The sequence below is a fragment of the Coenobita brevimanus genome, chromosome 71 (assembly GCF_032717465.1).
Source record: "Coenobita brevimanus isolate Jiangsu-jjx chromosome 71, ASM3271746v2, whole genome shotgun sequence".
NCBI classification, from domain to species: domain Eukaryota; kingdom Metazoa; phylum Arthropoda; class Malacostraca; order Decapoda; family Coenobitidae; genus Coenobita; species Coenobita brevimanus.
Genome location: NC_137024.1, coordinates 32482277 through 32501740, shown reverse-complemented (window position 1 = coordinate 32501740; position 19464 = coordinate 32482277). Strand labels below are relative to the sequence as shown.

Below are 19464 nucleotides of genomic sequence, written 5' to 3'. Positions count from 1 at the left end.
TTGTTATATATAGTACCCATTATGCCCTTTTATTTATTCATCATGTTTGTTTTGAGTAACTCTGTGGCTAATATGAAGCAGAGAATGGTAAAGCTAGTTGTTTGCAGATGTTAAGGACAGACAGTTGTTTATCAACTGGTTAATTTTATGCAGCTTTATGTGAGATTAGGTGGTGGTAACCATCATCCAGTCACTTGATGTGGTGCTGCCTACTTCGTCCTTCACCTTTATCATTAGTTTTCTGTCAACCCTCCCCTCTTCTTATTTTTCCCATCTTTGCTGTCATTCTTTATTACTCTTCTTTCCTTTTCAGGTTGCTTTGCCTTGAGTGGCAGACCTATTGGTTTCCTGGAAGTCAGGAAACCGTTTACAATGCTGGGTAGTAACCATATAACCAACTCACAAGTGTTCCCTAGGTGCCAACAAGTTGGTTGGTGGAGAGTTAGTGCCCCTCCCCCTAAAACCACTAATTGAAAGACAAATGGATACCCCTTATGGGATCATGGCATCTGGCGATAGATAGAAGTTATCAGGTGATGCTTGGCAACTTTTGGAAGTTTATGAATGCTCCCATCGTGTGTTTATGACCCCAGCTACCTGAGTTGTATTTTTGGAAACCAACATATTTTAAGTTTAAGATATGTTCCCTTAGATGGAAAAAGTTACTAATCAGTAAATATCATGTGTCAGGAAATAAATTTTTGTGCTTAGGAACTCGATTCAAGTGACTGAACAAATTGAGAAAATCCACATGACACGCGAATCGCGTGACTGTGCCTGAGAGAGTTAATATCACATGCAGCATTATTTGTTAAGCACTTGTGCTGTTATTTGGCATTGGCAGTGGTGTTTCAGTGGCCATTCATGCACAGAATAAAACAAAATTCTGATAATTACAGTCAGCTGAGTAGAGGCCTGTTTTGGGGATGATGGTTACATAAGGTTGACACAGTTTCCAAGTCATAAGTTTCGGTACTTCCCACACAAAAATGAATCACTTCACTTAATATTGTGCACTGCACTACTTCTTTAGCACTTGAATTGTTATTTGGTGATAACAGTTGGGTGTCAGTAGTCTTTCATGCACAAAATAGAACAAAAAATAATGATCACAATCAGTGTAAACACTGGGTTTGCATCTTGACTCAGCCAGCTGAGTAGAGGCATGTTATGGGGATGATGGTTATGCATTTTGACATTTCCAGATCACAAGTTTCATTATTTCGCATCGCTTAATATTGCATGCTGCACTATTTCTTTAGCCCTTGCACTGTATTTGGCAATAATAGTGGTGTTTCAGTGGCTTATCATGCACAAAATAGAATGAAAGTTAACGATCACAGCCATTGTAAACACTGGACAGCCATCTTGGCCTGCGTGTGTCACTGCATCCACACGAGATTCTTGTAGGTGGCTGTTGAAAATATCGTAGCGAAATCGCAATGAATTTTTTAACATTGTACTGAGGCAGGGTATAGCTTTTGAATTATCACTGTAGTGATATATCACATAAGGAGGCGTCCTATAATGAGGCTGCACTGTATGTAGTTTATTACTTGTGACCTTCAGTCTTCTTCCCCCAGCTGAGCATGTCATTCATTAAATGGTCACTCTTCAGTATTGTTAGGCTTTTTTTTTTTTTTAATAAGAGGGGGGAGCATTTTCTTGTGAAATATTTAGAAAAACTGTTAACTCTTTCAGTATGATGACATATTTTTAGTGTATTTTTGCTGCACGACTATTTTATTCTGTTCAGAAGAGAACTCTTACTTTCAGATCCCAAATTTTGAATTTTTGTACTTTATGGATTTGATTTTTTGTACCCCTACTAGGCTCAGAAGGTCTTACTGTTGCATAGAAATGTATCCTATTTTACAGTAGCATAGCCTATGACTCCTATGCCTTAAAATGGGTACAGGTAACGCGGGACCAACCGATACTGAGGCTGTATATTTATTAACTACTGTTGTGTTACAGTGTGGGTGAGGAACCTTGAACACCAACATGGCAGAAGAAGAGCAACTTCGACAAAACCTGGTATGAATACTGGAAGTCAGTCTCTGTCCATACCTATGCTGTATATTTAGATGTGAACATAAAGACATTACTTCAGAACATGTTTGAGTACACTCTTTACAGCACAGTACATTTTTGAAAAATAGCCACGGTATGCTGTTGTTTGAGAGAGCAGAGCTAACAGTTAGCTGACTGCGATATGGTACAGTATAGTTAGGCCTTTTTACTTGAGTTTAATTTGATTTAATGGGGTGTGCGAGAACACTGTACTTTGCTTCAGCTAAAATTTAATGCGTAAAATTCTTACCCAATATGGCTTGTAAAATTGCCTTGCTTGAGGAGTACCAAAACTTTGTTTTCTTCTTAGCTGTTGAACCAGTCATGGCCTGTCATGCTAGCACCATTTTGAAATTGTCACAAAATTGAATTCCACCGGTCCAAGTCTTAAAAAAGAAAGGAAAAAAAAAAAAATAAAAATAAAATAATAATCGTTTATCAAGGACATAGCTCAAAATGTATTTTTCCATCTACTAGGCCAATCATCGCATGTCATGATTTTTTAAACTGTCAGGAAAATTGCTGTCCAGTGTTACCAGTCATTTTCAAGAAAAACACACAAACAACCAACAAATGCCAAAAATACAGTACGGTACAGTCTTGTGTACTCAGGCATGTTCCACATGGTGTAGTTGCCAGTTTCTTGATTATTCTATCCATTTGTTAAAGCCTATAAAGATAATAGGTTAGAGGGAAACATTGACTGATTTCAGGTGAATGAAGCTACAAAGTTCCTGACAAACCCAACTGTGGTCAGACACAGTGTGGAACAAAAGTCTGCATTCCTGCGCAAGAAAGGCCTGACTGAGGCTGAAATTACAGCGGCTTATGAGAGGGCAAAGACCTATGTTCCACCTCAGGTATTGTATAAGTACCTTTTACAAATTCAGAACTACAAGTATAGCACTGTAACTCCTTGCAAGTCAGGGTTGTTTTCCAGATTATCACAACTTTTTCTATAAAAGTAGTACTGTACTGTAAGTTGGGAGAAACAGGTAAATCAGCTTTAAAGGTAGCAGTGGAACTGTACTGTACCTATATTTGTGTCACTGCTAACATGCCCTCATTTTAGGATGAGGATGTTTTTGAAAAAATACCTTGCTTAACGATTTATCGTACTGTATGTTGAGTCATTTATAACGTGGATCCATGGGGATGTGTTTTTGGCCAAGGGTACCCACCCAGTAGTCTGAAAATAAGTTTAAAGCTTAACATAACTGGTTTTTATATCACTTGACTGCATTTCACTTGCCACTTACCTTCAGAAATGTCTAAAAACCCATTTTTAACTCGCCAAAACTGGTACTGGTTTTATTTCACTGCACTTCACTTGCTGCTTGAATTCCATCACCACACTGTTGTTCCATCACTGAAACTAACACACTTGATAGTGATGAGTGCAGATGCCATCTTGGAACAAACAAGTGGTTGCAGTCATGCATGAGGTGATCATATAAGCAAAAATAGCAATCGTATATTGACCAGTGAGACTTCATGCAGGATCATTAGTATCATATAAGTGAAATTCTTTCGTTCACATTAATCACTCAATTATCCGGACACTTCGTGTCTGACATGCTTCATATGCGGACGTTAGTCCTTGGCTCTATTAAAGCCATATCCAGATTTCTTTGTCTGTATCTGAACAAAAAGTTAACGACATTGCCGGTTGGACGGCATACAAACTCAAAAAACGGTTTGTTGGCTGGCTGGCCTCTCTGGGCAAGCACGGGTAATAGACTCTAACCCACAAATTGAGCAAATATGGCTGTCCAGCTCCTCAGCGAATGGTCAAAGTCCCCGGGATTCCTGGATTACTCGGACGCTACCGCCTACACGCGAGTACAGGTATACTCCTGTTTAACAATGCAGTTGGTTAAGTAAAACCCATTGTTTGGCGGGGTATCGTATCCCGGGGTAGTTTTAACATGTAAAGTATAGGAATGAGTTTTTGAGCCTTGGTTCCCCCCCCCCCCTGACCAAGTCCTAAACCTACCCAAATAAGTCTAAAAACAAGTTTAAAGCCAATCTAAATGGCCTAACAGCCATAAAAGAAGCTAACCTAAGCATAACATGTGTAAATAACTCACAAAAACCAAAAATCTGAAAATTGTCAGATATAAGTCTGGGAAAAATCAAGCTTAATAAACTGTACCCGAAAATGAGAGTGTTCACCCCACCTGTGACTAAAACACATTAATCTGAGTCTAAAAACAGTTTATAAATCAACCTAAACACACAATTTTAGTCTAAAATATCATCAAAATCAGTAAAAAAAAAAAAATCATTAAACATGTTTTGGCTATTGTTAGGCTGGGTATGGTGGTATTTCTACCCCCATCGTTTGCATCTAGGAGTATCACATATCGAAGTATACCTGTAATGCAGTAGATGCTCGATTTAACAAACTAATTCAGCCAACCCCCATTCATGTTTCTTAGGTTTTCTGCTAAATTGAGTTCCATAACACAGACTCGGTTTAAAGGAAAATTTTCCGGTACTTTGAGCCATTTTCTCTAAATCCAAATTCTTGAAGCCAATGGTCAAGCTAAGTTCCAGACAATGCACATCCAAACTTAGCAAACTATGCTAACTCTTAATGCAACATACAACAGTCTGAACCCATAATTAATACCCCCATTTAAATGCATTATTGTATACATGTTAACAGTGATACATACAGTACTGACTTAGCAATAAAATATGCACACATAAAGACTAAGGTGAGGGTAGTACTGTAGTGTATCAAATACTGTAGTAAATACCATAGGGATAGTAAGCTACATTAAAGCTTACCTCCAAAAGTAGGGGTTCTGCCCTTGCTGCAGAAATATGCCTGTCACAGATAGCCATACTGGCCCCCCCAAACCTGTGTCAGGCCTTATTTAGTCACTGTTAGAGTCACCCTCCATCAGCACTCCAGGTGGTATAGGGGTGACAGAGGGGCTTGGGAGTATCAGGGATGGCACCCCATCTTCTCAATTATTTCCAATTTTAGGCCAAGAGAAAACCTCAACCTCTCCTTCTTTTCCTGAACCTTAGGCATGGTTCATCAAAGCTTTGGTTCACCGAAAAAAAAAATAAGGCTGCAATACCAAGGCAAAGCCTCATACATGTGGAGCAGTTGTTTACAGTTGGGGGATCACCTGAAGACTGCCTGCTTGGTGGGGTAAATGTGGCAACACTGCACACCACTGGCCAAGGGAGTATTTCCGGTATGGGCTTGATGACACACATGATTTACGGGACTTTTTCCGGTAATTTTGTGGTTTTGGCTTGGAATTTCCTTAATGGAATTATACTCATTTTAATGGAAATTTTCCTTTCAACTGGGCAAAACAATACCAGAAAAAAATGGGCTTCTGCCAAATCAGTGTTCGTTAAATCGAGCATCTGCTGTACAGACCCTACCCCACAAGCTCAGCAAATATGGCCGTATGGCTCTTCACCAAATGGTCAAAGTCACCCAGCCACCTGGATCACTCCGACTCTATCAGCCGTGTGCGAGTAATGCAGACCCTAATCCACAGCCTCAGCAAATATGGCTGTCCAGCTCCTCACCAAACGATCAAAGTCCTCCAGTCGCCTGGATCACTCTGGTGCTCCTGGGCACGCACGAGTAATACAGACCCTAACCCACAACCTGATCAAATATGGTCATCCAACTCCTCACCTAACGGTCAAATTCTCCCAGCCACCTGGATCACTCAGATGCTCCCGGGCACGTGCGGCTGTTCGCCTCCCTACCGAATGGTCAAAGTTGCCTGGGCAACGGAATGACTCAGACACTCCCTGAGGCAATTATGTCACGGGGCAACAGTGTTGATCATTTGCCTGGCTGAGCGAAGTTGGCCCTTGCACTCAGAGGTCAGTCAGGTGCTTTTAACTTGTATACTCATAGCCAAGTGTGAGTAGAAACATGGCAGCTCAGCATGTGTGGCTGTACCAGACCTCAGTTTTCGCCTTTCTCTTGCAATTGTGAACGTGCTTGTGACCATGGCTGCTTCCATTGTTGCATTTTTGGTGGTTCCCTACCTCCTTCAGGTCTTAATTTTCCCCTCTGGCATTGTGATGATGGCCCCACCACAACCCGAGAGGTGCAAGAGGAAGGTTTTGACTCTGTAGAAGAAGCATAAGCTATTGATCAAGGTTGATGCAGCATGACTACTTCATGCATTCTGCAGGAATATGATCTAACATATACAGCCTTGTTTGATATCAAGAAATCTCAGCCTAAGCTTACTCAGTATGGACTGGGTTATGGTAGTGCCAATCGGAAGGGCAACAGGAAGGTGATGTCTCAGCCTCGCCCCACCACCATTGACCAGTTGACTTTGGTTTGGTTCTGCCAACAATAGGGTGCCAGTGTGCTTGTATGTTGGACCGAGCTGAAGGCAGCAGCTGAGAAATTTGCACACCTGCACAACGTGCACGACCTAAAGGCATTTGAAGGTTGGCTCTTCCAGTTCGGACTTTGACATGGACTTACTGCCCTTAACCCCTAAAGTACTAATAGGATCGTTTGATCCTATTCCAGAAGTTGGCTTGATGCCTAATGGGATTGATAGAGGAGCCTTTGTAAAAAGCTGCAGACACTAGGCTTCAGCCGGATTGCGACGTATAACGATGCAAGCCGATGAGGACAAAGTCGTGAGTGGGAGAGGGGAGGATCCGAGTCCCTACCCATGGTGGGGGGGTGATTCCCCCACCGCCTTCTCGCCACCTACCTCTACCCCAAACCTTTTGTTCCCTCTCCCCCTCCCATGCTTGTGACTGGACTCACAGCTCCTCTTACCAACTTTATAAAGCTGATTTTTCCATGCCACACTCACCCCACCATCCTCCCTCCACCTTCCTCACTCATTCTCCCCTCTCCACCCCTTCATACTCCCTCCACCTCCAGCTGCTACTTTCTTGCTGTGACTACGTGGTAAACATTTGACATATGAGAATGATATATACATTTTCATGTGTGTAAAATCAAGATCTTTCATTCTATAATACCAAAATTAATGTGGGTGCAATTTTTTTTTCTCTCCCCACATACAAGTGTTGCGTCAATTTTTGATGATCTTTGACAGGCTATAGCTCAGTAACTAGTGGGTCTAGAATGCTCTTCTTTGCAGCATAGGGTGTGTAAATTCCATCTCTAAACCTTGGGCACAACACTTTTTACTTCTGTAAGAGTCAAAAATTTGGCTCCATATACTGTACTGTACAGGTTTTCAGGGAAGTTCGGTCAATTGAATTGCGTATCCTAGGGGTTAAGGTTCGTGCAAGGTTTTGGATGCGGCAGCAGTAGATGTTGAGTCATTTTGCCAGAAAGTGCGGTGCTTGATCGAGGATGAGGATCTTGCTCTCAGCCAGGTGTAAAATGGAGATGACACTGGCCTCTTCTACTGCTCCTTGCCCACCAACACCCTAGCAGAAGAGAGGGAGAAGGCTGTGCCTGGTTGGAAGTTGTCCAAACAGTGTGTCTCGGTCTTGTGCTGTGCCAGTGCTAACGGGATGCCCCGCCTCAAGCCCGTTATTGTTGGACATGCAAAGCAACCATGTTGTCTCCTTGGGTTGATGGATAGCCTGCCTTTTGTGTGGTACCACTCTCTGAAGGCCTGGTTTACCCGTAAGATCTTCAGAGATTGGTTCCACAGACACTTCGTCAAGGAGGTTATCCATTATCAAACAGAGGAACTTGGTATCCCTTGCAACCAGGTGAAGGCACTCCTGATCCTCAAGCGCATCTGTCCAAGAAGGATTAATTGCTGATAACAGTTATTTCAGCTGCATGTTTTTGCTACCTATCATGACTGCCCTCATTCAACTAATGGACCTAGTGTTATCGGAGCAGCAAAGAGACTGTACTGTCGGAGGTTCCTGGATGAGGTGATGGTGGTGCTAGAGGATGAGCAAGGAGTTGACACACGCGGGGAGCGGACCTTGGAAAATATTTGGCATTACAACATGAAGTCTGTGGTGTTCAACTGGGTGAATGCTTGGAAGGAAAACACCGTCAAAACCCTTAAAAGTGGTTAGTCTTGTCTCCTTCAAGGATACGAGACTGTGCACGACTTTGGGAGATTTGATGTGAATGCATTCCATCTTCATCTACTTATGGCAGGCGATGATGTGAGGGAATGGCTGGACAACGATGGCAGCGATCCAGGTTATTAGACATTGTATGATGAGATCACCGCTGTAGTCTCTGCGGGGCAGTCAGAGGACAGCAATGAAGATGAGAAACCAGACTCTGGCCACCCCTTCACTCCGTGACTCCCTTGTCTTGGTGTGTTACATGCTGGCATTGAGCAGGTGCTTGATTATGCCAAGCACCCTCATTGCGACAGTGCGTTGGTGCTATTGAAGCTGGCAGTGGATCTGTGGGCAGTCAGGGACGCTGTCATTCTCTGACAGAATAGTCGCACATATCATCAGACCACCATTGACTCCTTCGTCAATCTGCCAACTCGACGTGTGTGAGCCCGTTTTTCCCACCACCACCACCTCGTCCCCAGTCTTCACTCTCGGACCTACAACTGAGCATATCGACAGCTGTTGAGTCTTCATTTGACATGAGCTTGCAGCTGTCTTCAGAGTCTCCAGAAGTGGGTAGGCCTCCATCACGTTACTGCACATCACCACTCATTGCCCAGCTCCAGTGGATGTTGGAGGAGGTGTTTAAAATTTGTTAAGCATCAACTGGGGGGGCTACCGGGTTATGACGACCCTGCCGGTCACTGGGTGGTAAGTATTGTACTCTACTGTGGATTTTTTTAATTTTTATTGTTAATGCAGTGTTTTCTTTGTCTGTAGCATTATATTGGATATTTCCATATGTGTTTTGATGTCAGAATACAGTACAGTCAGACCGCTACTCATGATGGATCGACTTACGAAAAATCTGCAGATACAAAAAGAATTGTGTGTGTGTGTGTGTGTGTGTGTGTGTGTGTGTGTGTGTGTGTGTGTGGGGTGGGAGTCAGTCATAGCAAGGAAGGATGGAGTCAAATGAAGACACTGACAAGGAAGTGAGGTGATAATTGCAGTTGAGGGAAGGGCAGGGGATAAATGGAGGAGTGGAGACAATAATGGGCTTTAATCGGGAGAGAGAGAGAGAGGATAGCACAGAAGTAGGTATGGTGTAGAAAGGTGATGGGGTAGAGGGAATGAACTTTGACCTCAGTAATTATGGGATTAGGGTTGAGTTGGAGAGAGAGAGAGAGAGGGAGGGAGAGAGGGAGGGAGAGAGGGAGGGAGAGGATAGCACCTAAGTAGGTATTGTGTAGAAAGGCAATGGAGTAGAGGGAGAGAACTTTGACCTCGGTAATAATGGGATTAGTGTTGGGTTGGAGAGGAGAGAGAGAGTATGAGATACGGACTTACAAAAAAAAAAAACTTATGAAAGACCTTCAAGAACCAATTATTTTCATAAGTTGGGGACTGTCTGTACTGTACGTTAGCTGAAAGAACAAAGAACACTGCCACAATTAGTTGGGGGACTGTACAAGTAGGTGGGGTATGGGTAGGATATTGGTAGGTAGGATGTTGCTCCATAGCCGGATTTCATCAGTGTCTGGATACACCAATGGTTCTATTACGTTGGATATTCAAGAAAATACTGAGTAATCCCTTGATTATCCAGACATCCATTATCTGCACCATCCTTTACCCGGATGCTGTGATCTGGCTATATTAAACCATTATATGTACTGTACATTTTTCCAATTTGTCCACACATAATGCTTACATCTGGGTGGAAATTATGGCCATGCAAACATTTTTGCCCGCCTAAATGTGAATATCCTGGTGGCGCTGCGCTGTCTCGCTCGGTAATTCACCCAGTTTATGCTAGAGACCTCCTTGGTCGTTCCCAGTTCCCACCTGTCGACAGTGTAGTGAATAGTTCCTCTCGGACAGTTGTTACAGCAACGCACATGGTAGGTTTTGTGGTTGTTCCCTACCTGCTTCAGGCCATGCTATTCCCTGCATTCCTCTTCCTGGGGTGTGTGATGATGGCCTCTCCACCAGAGAAAAGGAGGAGGGTAGTGCTGACTCTGGAGAAGCGGGAGATCCTGGGTGAGGTTGATGAGGGATGGTTGCCTTCTCATAAAGGAGTATTATTTTCCATGCTTGACCATGGTAATTGCATGGCTGTGGATTAAAGGTCTCCTTGACCTGATTAATGTTAAACAACAGGAACAAGTGTTGTACGATGTACTGTAGTGGCCTTTTACAGTGGCTTTCAAAATCAAATTACAGTATGTATGAAGGGGGGCCAAGGGAGAAGTCCATTATCCAGACGGATCCACATTCCAGACATGGCTTTGGCTTCATTATGTCAGATAATGGAGGGATTACTATATTGAAAAAAAATGTCCTCACTTTTTCATCATTATACTGTATAAAATATTCATTGTTTACTGGTTCATCGTACAACAAGGGTGTGATGTAGCCTACTGTACCCACAGATGTATACTGTTTACAGGCAGACCTTCAGTTTCAAGGTCCATTCTTGTGCAAGTCATGGAAGACTACTTGCCCAGTGGCCCACTATCATGTGCCTTTCATAATTCTGATTCAGAATACACTTTAAGATTACTGTATTCCTTTTGACAGAAGATGGAAAATACCTCGCCCTGCATAACTTTGCCCCTGCCTGAACTAACAAATGTCATAGCAATGTATAAGCTTTGCACAGTGCTTAAAGTGTACCTTCTTATGTATTTCATGGCTCATTCACCTTATAAAGGGACCATAATTCTCCTCACTCAGTGATGTGGACAGTGGGAGTAGCTTGTGGTTCTAACAACATGTTGTGTAGTTTATTACTAATGCCATTATTATTTAGATTATGGAAGAACAGTTTTTATTGGTGACACTGAACTTGTGCACATGCTTTCAGTTAACATATTTTTTTTTATTATTTAAGACAGCAAGATTGAAATAATACTTATCATAGTTTATCCAGATATGTAATTTTATTTAAATTGGTTATGGGGTTTCACATTCAGTTGATGCAGATTTTGATAATTTTTTGCTGCCTTGAATATGGCCTCTTAATACTAGATTTCAGAAGTTGATCATTCATACTAGAATATTGCCATCTTTTAGAGCAACTTTCACTTAACATAGTGGTTTTGTGAAACATGTTTATGGTATTAAGTGAAAAATTACTGTAAATAGGAAATAAAATAATGGTATTTGTCTTTGTGATTGACTATGACTGGTACTGCAGTCAGATGGTGGGGGTGTACCATCAGCAGCAAGAAGTGGTGCAGTGTTACCATACCAAGGGCCTCCCCACACTCCTCCTGTCCCACAATACCTGATGCCCCCACCACCCTCCGGTTGGGTGAGGGTGCGAGATGCCTGCAACATGGTGCTCATACTCACGGGTGCCTCATATGGACTGTACCTCTTGTATCAGGTTGGATTTGCTACTTCCAGTTAGATTACAGTATAGGCAGTACTCATTGATAGGCATTGATGTGTTCCAACATATCACAACATTTTCCTTAGAATTGGTACTTAAAATGAAGGAAAACTATCAATTCTTCATTACAGTATAAGTACCAGTAGCAGTGGAAATTTAGTAGGCTTTTCTTTTACAATTTAATGTGGACTTAAAACCTAAAAAAGGAATGTCAGAGATCATTTATAATGAGAACTGGCTGATTAATGAGCACTAGAGTGTAGACATTCCCTACTGTGCATCTAAGTTGTGTGAAACAGTTTCCAGGTGTTTGATGTCTATGCATGAAGGATTTTAAGTTAAAAAGTAAGAAGACATCTACCCTACTTTATAGTGAATTGTGAGAACTGAAATGAGTGCAGATATTTATTGATAAAAGAATACCCTTGATTATCATTATTGTCAGTAACCCAGTTTGTTCACCTAGTGGAATCTGGAGTAGAACTTCCCCCCCCCCCCCATGAATTAGAGCAGAAGGAAGGCTAAGACAGAGTCTTTAAACTGTTTGCAGTACAGGCTTTGAGTGGAGGGAATGCATAATACATAAAACACATTTTGGAGGGGGGAGGGGCTTCCAGCCTGCCACTCCTATCCCCTTTTTCGCTTGTAACATATTGATAATTTGTAGGCAGTATTGCTTCCTTTGTCTTAATTTTAGGGTACCATCATCATCATATTTATCATCTTCATCCAGACTTCTTTTCTCACCATATGGGGGGGAGGGGTGAAGTAGGGTCCAGAGAACAAGAAAATACTTGAATGAGAAACTAACTAAGGGTTGCCCAACTGAATGGACCACGCTTCTATTCATTCATCATTAAACTCCCCCCCGTGTGCCGTTTGTAATTATTTCTATGTACCCTCATTAGAAGTTTGTGAAGCCTTGGTTGACGGGCAGGCGAGAGAAGACAGTGGAGGAGAGCATGTTGGAACTGCAGCAGTCTGTGGTGACAGTACTGAAGGAGGTACAGGCCACACTAGACTCTCTCCAGGTTACTCTTACTGCCCAGAGTGCTCACATACAGGTGTGTAGTCTCTCTCTCTGTCTCTGTCTCTGTCTGTCTCTCCCTCTCTCGTTGTAGTGGTTTAAGCACAACCGTGAGGAAATTTTTTTGTAAATGTGGGTCCACTGTGATTTTTTTCCTGAAAAATAAGGTTGAGGATCATCATGTAAGAGACTTCTAACATGCATGCCCCCCCCCCCCCTCTTTTTTTTTTAAGTATAGAAAAATTCAAGAATTCATTAAGGTATGATTGTCAGTTCATTTCAGTAATACTGTAATTATGGCAAATATTGTACCATATTGTATTGTTTATAAAGACATCAACATGCTTGCATGTGTTGACATTGGTCAAATAAAGGTGGCTCTCCATGCTCCTTGATCTCTGGCAGCCTCCCTATTCAGTCCTCTATTACTGAGGTCACATTCCGTGACCTCGTTCCAGGTCTTTTTTTGGTCTGCCTCTCATAATCTTACTCCTAGGGTTCACACTACTCACCTTTCACTCCTAGTGGTCATCCTCCATCCTCTCAGCATGCCCAAACCATCTCCGTCTACCTGTCCTCATCACACCATAAATGCACCCCAGTCCCATCCTTCCTCTCAGCTTGTCAATCATAATCTTGGACCCCCCAGGTCTTGCATTCTAGGATGCACTGCACACCCATCTAATCATGTCATTTCTACACATTTGAGCCAACGTATATCCCTTCCTTTACTGCCCAGATCTCACTACTGTAAAGGATTACACTCCCAACTCATGCTGCACAGAGGGAAAGGGAGAGACCTCTTATTGTATCCATCCATCCATCATCCAATCCTGTGTCGTCCCAAGAAGAGTGTAGGAGCTCTGGGCTTAGCAAGTTGGTACTGACATTTAACCCCTAGACTTCGGTCCATGTCATATGACGTGTTGGTAGAGGCCTACTGTCCACGTCATATGACGTTTTAATTTTTCGCGCTCATGTTTGAACTTCGTAGCATGCCATGTAGACTCAGAGTATTGTCCTGGCATGGCTGGTGCACGGGGTCGCATTGGCTGGCCGGGAGAGGGGACGGGGGTGTGGGTGGAGGAGGGGTGGGAGGACAGCCCAGCAGTGAGGAGGGCTGTGGTGGAGGGTGGTGGGGGGCCGGTGTAGGGAGAGTGTGGTCTTGGAACGAGCTGATACTGGCTCGGGGTAGGGGCAGGGGTCGGGAGGGGTGAGGTGGGGTGGGGTGGGGTGGTGGGGAGAACTACTAGGGGGCCCTGAGGGGCATGTGGGAGAGTATATGGGTGCTTGAGTATGCTTGTACTGACCATAGGGAGTATCACACTGTCAGAAAATACTAAAAACTGTGAAATAGTGTGTAAGTAATTGTGAATACCTAAATACATAAGTTTGTTAGAAAATAAGTATCATGGAAAATGTGAAATGAGCCGATCTTTATTAGTTACTTTCTAGTGTTTTTTTGCCATTTTAGTTGTAATACAGTAATCCCTATACTATCCGGACGCCCACTTTCCAGACACCCCACTCACCGGACATTGTGGGCCTGGACCTGTGGAACCCAAAAATGGCCAAAATAAAAAAAAAATCCCCCCAAATCTGATTTTTTCCCCAACCGTAATTTGAAATTCCTGAGCAGTGCCGAACGGCTGTTTACACCACGACCCCTTCACCCCTTCCTCCCCCCTCCCCCTTCCCCTGTCAGGGTTGCCATTTGGTATTTTTCATTACCAAATGTGGACCAATTTGGTAATGAAAAATTTGTTTGGTAATGAATCAGAATAATGCATTACCAAATGTACCGTAGGGCTTGTGGAGACCTCTGAAGTTGGGTAATGAAGTCTCCACTTTACACTTCCCAACAACCCGTAATATGATTACCACAGCCTGATATTATCACTAGAAACACTATTCTATGATTCTCAAATAGTTTGGAATCCATACTCCAAAAAAAAAACACTGTGACAGCAATGAAAATTACGAGCGCGTATGACCTTCCTACTTGCACTCGTTCGCTGCTGGTGTTCTGTCAATTATTATTCATAAAAACACTCACTTTATATTACTATTACTATATAACACTTATATATATCTACAGTCTTTATCCATAAGTTTCCTTCAGTAATACAGTAGTAGTTTATTGTCACTGTAGGCATTCAATTTCTCTTTCAGTAAAATACGTAGCATTCACTTTCTTGTCTTGTATACAAGCGTTGAGAGTGAATCTGTCACCTTCACTTCCACTTTCATAACTCATTACTCCTAGTATATATACTCGTATTCTTATATTACTACTCATTTACATTTCTATTTACATTCTTTGTTTTATTTACATTATTTACATTTCTATTTTATTTACACTGAGTTATGCATTGTCACTTGCAGTAACTTAAACTATTTTCCACTGTTCACTTATATTTACATTCATTGCTTTCACTTGCTGTTTTCACATTATTTACACATTACAGTATTTACATTTCCACTTGCACTGTTTTCCTCACCAGAAAGATCGTAGTCACTGTCTATCATTTTGTTTGACAAATTAGCCAGTTGACTTTCCACAGCAGTCACTTAGCCCTTTACCTCTTTCCACACAAGGTTTAGTAGGGGGTAGAGGTCAGAGGGTCCTTTGCATGGGGCTAAAAAGCGGCAGAATTGGACAGGCGCGAATCCGACGTGGTTCCACCTTGAAAGAGGACAGTAAACTGAATACAGTGTGGTGGCCTAGCCGCCTAGGGGGAGTGCAATGCTACCAATGTCAGCTTGGTGACAGCTGCTAATATATATGCTATGAAATGATTGGCAGGAAATCTAGTCAATACATAATGAATTAGGTAGTTCCAGGTGAATGTAAATATCACTTAGGCTTCTCCCCTTGTTTCTTATATATATTTTTGTTTCGAGAATAGATTATACGGCATATTTCAAGGGGAAATAAACAGGGAAAATTAGCGAACGAGTTCACGTGAGGTGTTGTCAGGTGATAATTAGCCAATTCCAGGTGTATGGCACTATCACGTACCTTATTTCTTTTTTGTATATATTATTTGGTATAAGAATAGGGCATAGGGCTTATTTCAATCGATGAAATCATTGGAAAGTTCCAGGGAAGATTTACTTAGCATAGCATGGCCGGGCAGGTGAGAGGAGAGGGTAATGGAGGGAAGGTAGGGAGGGGAGTCAAGAACCGGGAGAAATGGCTAAATTGTCATCAATGGATGGGAGTACAGATGAGATTTGAAGTGCTGACTAGTGTTGGACATTGGCAGTACTGATAGATGATACAAGCCACCACTTGAAAGCCCGGGTGAATTCAAAATAACACAGAATCACAAAAGTGACGCCCCGCGGTATGATCTCTTGCTCCCAAGCGTCACAAAAGTGACGCCCTGCGGTTAAGGGGTTAAATACAGAGTTTACTCACCACTGTCCCTGAAGCTTTGCTGAATTACCTCTGACAACTGGTAGTGATGATGCTGCTGCTGCTGAAGATGATGATGATGAAAATGATTAGCCATGCAGTTACCTGATTAGATGCTGCAGAGTGGAGTAGTAGTAGTAGTAGTGGTTCCATTTCCATATGCAGCCTGGCCAAACAGCTCTGAGTCCCTAAGGAAGGCCACGGCTAAGACTGGGCTTTCCTGCAGAGCTCTTAAGGAGTGTATGTTGTATTATTGGCACAGGTGATTGTGTGCAGTGCAGACTTCCATAATATGCTTTAACCCCTACACCGCGGGCATGTTTACCGATGTTTTGCGTGTGCCGTGGGGTTATTCGGGCTCCGACAGACTCTCAAAAAATATTTGCCAAAAATCAGTTATTAGTCCTAGAATATTAAAATTACATATGCTTATGGCACATACCTTCAGCTTTCTCCTGGAATGTTTGTTGAGCCTTCGTCAGTTACCGTAGGACTTGTGGAGACCTCTGAAGTTGGGTAACGAAGTCTCCACTTTACACTTCCCAACAACCCGTAATATGATTACCACAGCCAGATATTAACACTATAAACTCTACTCTATGATTTTCAAGTAGTTTGGGATCCATACTCCAAAAAAAAAAACACTGTGAAAGCAATGAAAATTATGAGCACGTCTGACCGTCGCACTTGTGCTAGCTCGCTCTTGGTGCTCTGTCATTTATTATTCATAAAACCCCTCACACTTTATATTTCTGTTACTATATAACACTTATATATATCTACAGTCTTTATCCATAAGTTTCCTTCAGTAGTATTAGTTTATTGTCACTGTAGGGATTCAATTTCTTTCAGTAAAATACGTAGCATTCCCTTTCTCGTCCTGTATACTAGCATTGAGAGTGAATGTCACTTTCATCTTCACTCTCATAACTCATAGTATTCAGACATGCTAGAGTGAAACTTTCACTTTCATTACTCGTAGGGTATATACTCGTATTCTTATAATACTACTCATTTACATTTCTATTTACGTTCTCTATTTTATTTACGTTATTTACATTTCTATTTTATTTACACTGTGTTATGCACTGTCACTTGAAGTAACTTATAAAACTATTTTCCATTGTTCACGTATATTTACATTCATTACTTTCACTTGATGTTTACACATTATTTACAATTCCACTTGCACTGTTTTACTCAATAGAAAGATCGTAGTCACCCTTTTATCAATTGTCAGCTCTTTACCTCTTTCCAAACGAGGTTTAGTAGGGGGTAAAGGTCACAGGGCCCTTTGCATGGGGGTGAAAAAGTCCCTGAAGTCAGCAAGAGGAAACAGACGTACCTCCACTTCGGAAGATGAGAGTGGACCGATAAGGGAGGGCCGGGTGGAGGCCTACTTAGGGGATATTCAGTACTACCAACGTTAGCTCTTGAAACAGCTATGTATAGCACTGAAATGATTGGCAGGAAATCTAGACAATACATTATAAATTTGGTAGTTTCAGGTGAATGTAAATATCACTTAGGCTTCTCCCTTCCCTCCTTATATGTATATTTATTACGAAAATAGATTATATGGCATATTTCAAGGGGAAAAAAACAGCGAAAATTAGTGAACGAGTGCACGTGAGGTGTTTTCAGGTGATAATTAGCCAATTCCAGGTGTATGGCACTCTCACATACCTTATTTCTTTCTTGTATATATTTTTTGGTATAAGAATAGGGCATAGGGCTTATTTCAATGGATGAAATCAGTGAAAAATTCCAGGGAAGATTTACTTAGCGTAGCACGGCCGGGCAGGCGAGAGGATAGGGTAATGGAGGGGGGGGTAGGGAGGGGAGTCAAGAACCGGGAGAAATGGCTAAATTGTCAACAGTGGATGGGAGTACAGATGAGATTAGGAGTGCTGACTAGTGTTGGACATTGGCAGTACTGATAGATGATACAAGCCCCCACTTGGAAGCCCGGGTGAATTCAAAATAACACAGAATCACAAAAGCGACGCCCCGCGGTATGATCCCTTGCTCCCAAGCGTCACGAAAGTGACGCTCCGCGGTTAAGGGGTTAATGGTGTGGGGTGTTGTGTTGCATCCTGGAGAGGCATCAGCGATGGAGTCATCCGTGGCTGATGCCTGTCCAGGATGCAACACAGCACCCCATCTTCTAATAAGAGGGCTGGATGATGCCCACATCTCATCCTGGCCAGGTGGACCCTGTCCTCATAAGGGAGATAGGATTCTGAAGGGTGGATATCAGGAGGCCATGCATGCAGCTGTGTGTTGTCTTTAAGTGACTGAATGGAGCAGCGAGTGATTTGAGTATGGATATGCTTCTGGAAGGTGGTCTGAGGTGGGCGAGGAGAGATGACAGTATTTGTGTATGATATCGTGTACTGTGTTTTGTTTTGCTGTTCTTTGTGGTGGTTTGGCCCCCATGGTGTCCTCCTCCACTGCTTCGACAGCCCCTGGGGGGAAGACCCATGGCAAAGATGCCACCGCTTCCAGGTCCTGCAGAGTGGAGTGTAACTAAATGGCATGAGGAGTCTACATGTGCGTAGACTTCTCATCTCCACTGTTAGCGTCATCACCGATTGGTGGTGGGTCTTAGATATCACCCTCAGATGCAGGTGGAGAGGATGATGAGTCGTCATGGTCATGTTGAGATGCAGGGACAGGTGCAGGCTGCTCAGCCATAGGCTCATGCTCAGGTGAGGTGAAGGAAGTTGATGCGGTGGGGCCGTAGCAGCAGGCCACGGTCCCTTTGGGAAGAAGATGGTGATGGGCAACTGCTTCTGCTTCCTCTTCATGTCCTTGAACACAGTCTTGTACAGAGCGAAAGCGTAGTCGACATTGCCCATCACCTTCAGTGCCCTCACCATCGATGGGTCCATGTCATAGACAAACTGTTTTAGGCGTGTGACCAGCCTCATCACCTCCCCCAGCTTTTCAAGGGTGAGGGCTTGCTGCTGCCTGGGGTCATCGGGATTTTCCTCTGCCTCCTCCTCGCTCGCGGACCGCACCAGCTCCACCACTTCCTCATCGGTGAAGGCCAAGCCGTTCTCCTTCACCAGCTCCCTCACCTCACTCTCCTCCATATCAGAGAAGCCTTCTCTGCCAACAAGTCTGGCTAGCTCCACCATCTTCCTCACATCCTGGGTCGCCTGCTCCTGAGGGGCGAATCCTTCGAAGTCTTGGACACACTTCGGCCACAAAGCCCTCCAACAGCCATTGACTATTTGAGGGCACAAATCACTCAGGCTCTCCTGCACCACTGTGAGGCAGTCAACAGTGGTGAACCCCTTCCAGTAGTCCATGACAGACAGGGTGGGGTTTGCATCCAAAGCTGCATGGAGCCTTTGCATAGACCGCCAGGTGTAATATGCCTTAAAGGCAGCTGTTACACCCTGGTCAAGAGGTTGTATGAGGGAGGTTGTGTTTGGGGGCAAAAACACAACCTCCACATCTTCCAACATGCCCTCGAGTGCCTGAGGGTTGCCCAGAGCGTTTTCC

General features: G+C 43.1%; 1 protein-coding gene across 3 annotated transcripts in view; it reads left to right on the top strand.

The window, feature by feature from the left end:
• Window positions 1–1962: 1962 nt before the first annotated feature.
• Window positions 1963–19464, top strand: part of Pex14 (peroxisomal biogenesis factor 14) — an 84012-nt gene continuing 66510 nt past the window's right edge. For all 3 annotated transcript variants that reach the window (XR_013898591.1, XR_013898590.1, XM_080277788.1), the window contains exons 1-4: window positions 1963–2037; window positions 2787–2933; window positions 11306–11497; window positions 12412–12567. Coding sequence is in view for 1 of the 3 variants with exons in the window: in XM_080277788.1 (XP_080133914.1) it covers window positions 2005–2037; window positions 2787–2933; window positions 11306–11497; window positions 12412–12567 (528 nt within the window). In the remaining 2 variants the exon portion in view is untranslated. The remainder of the gene's footprint in view (window positions 2038–2786; window positions 2934–11305; window positions 11498–12411; window positions 12568–19464) is intronic.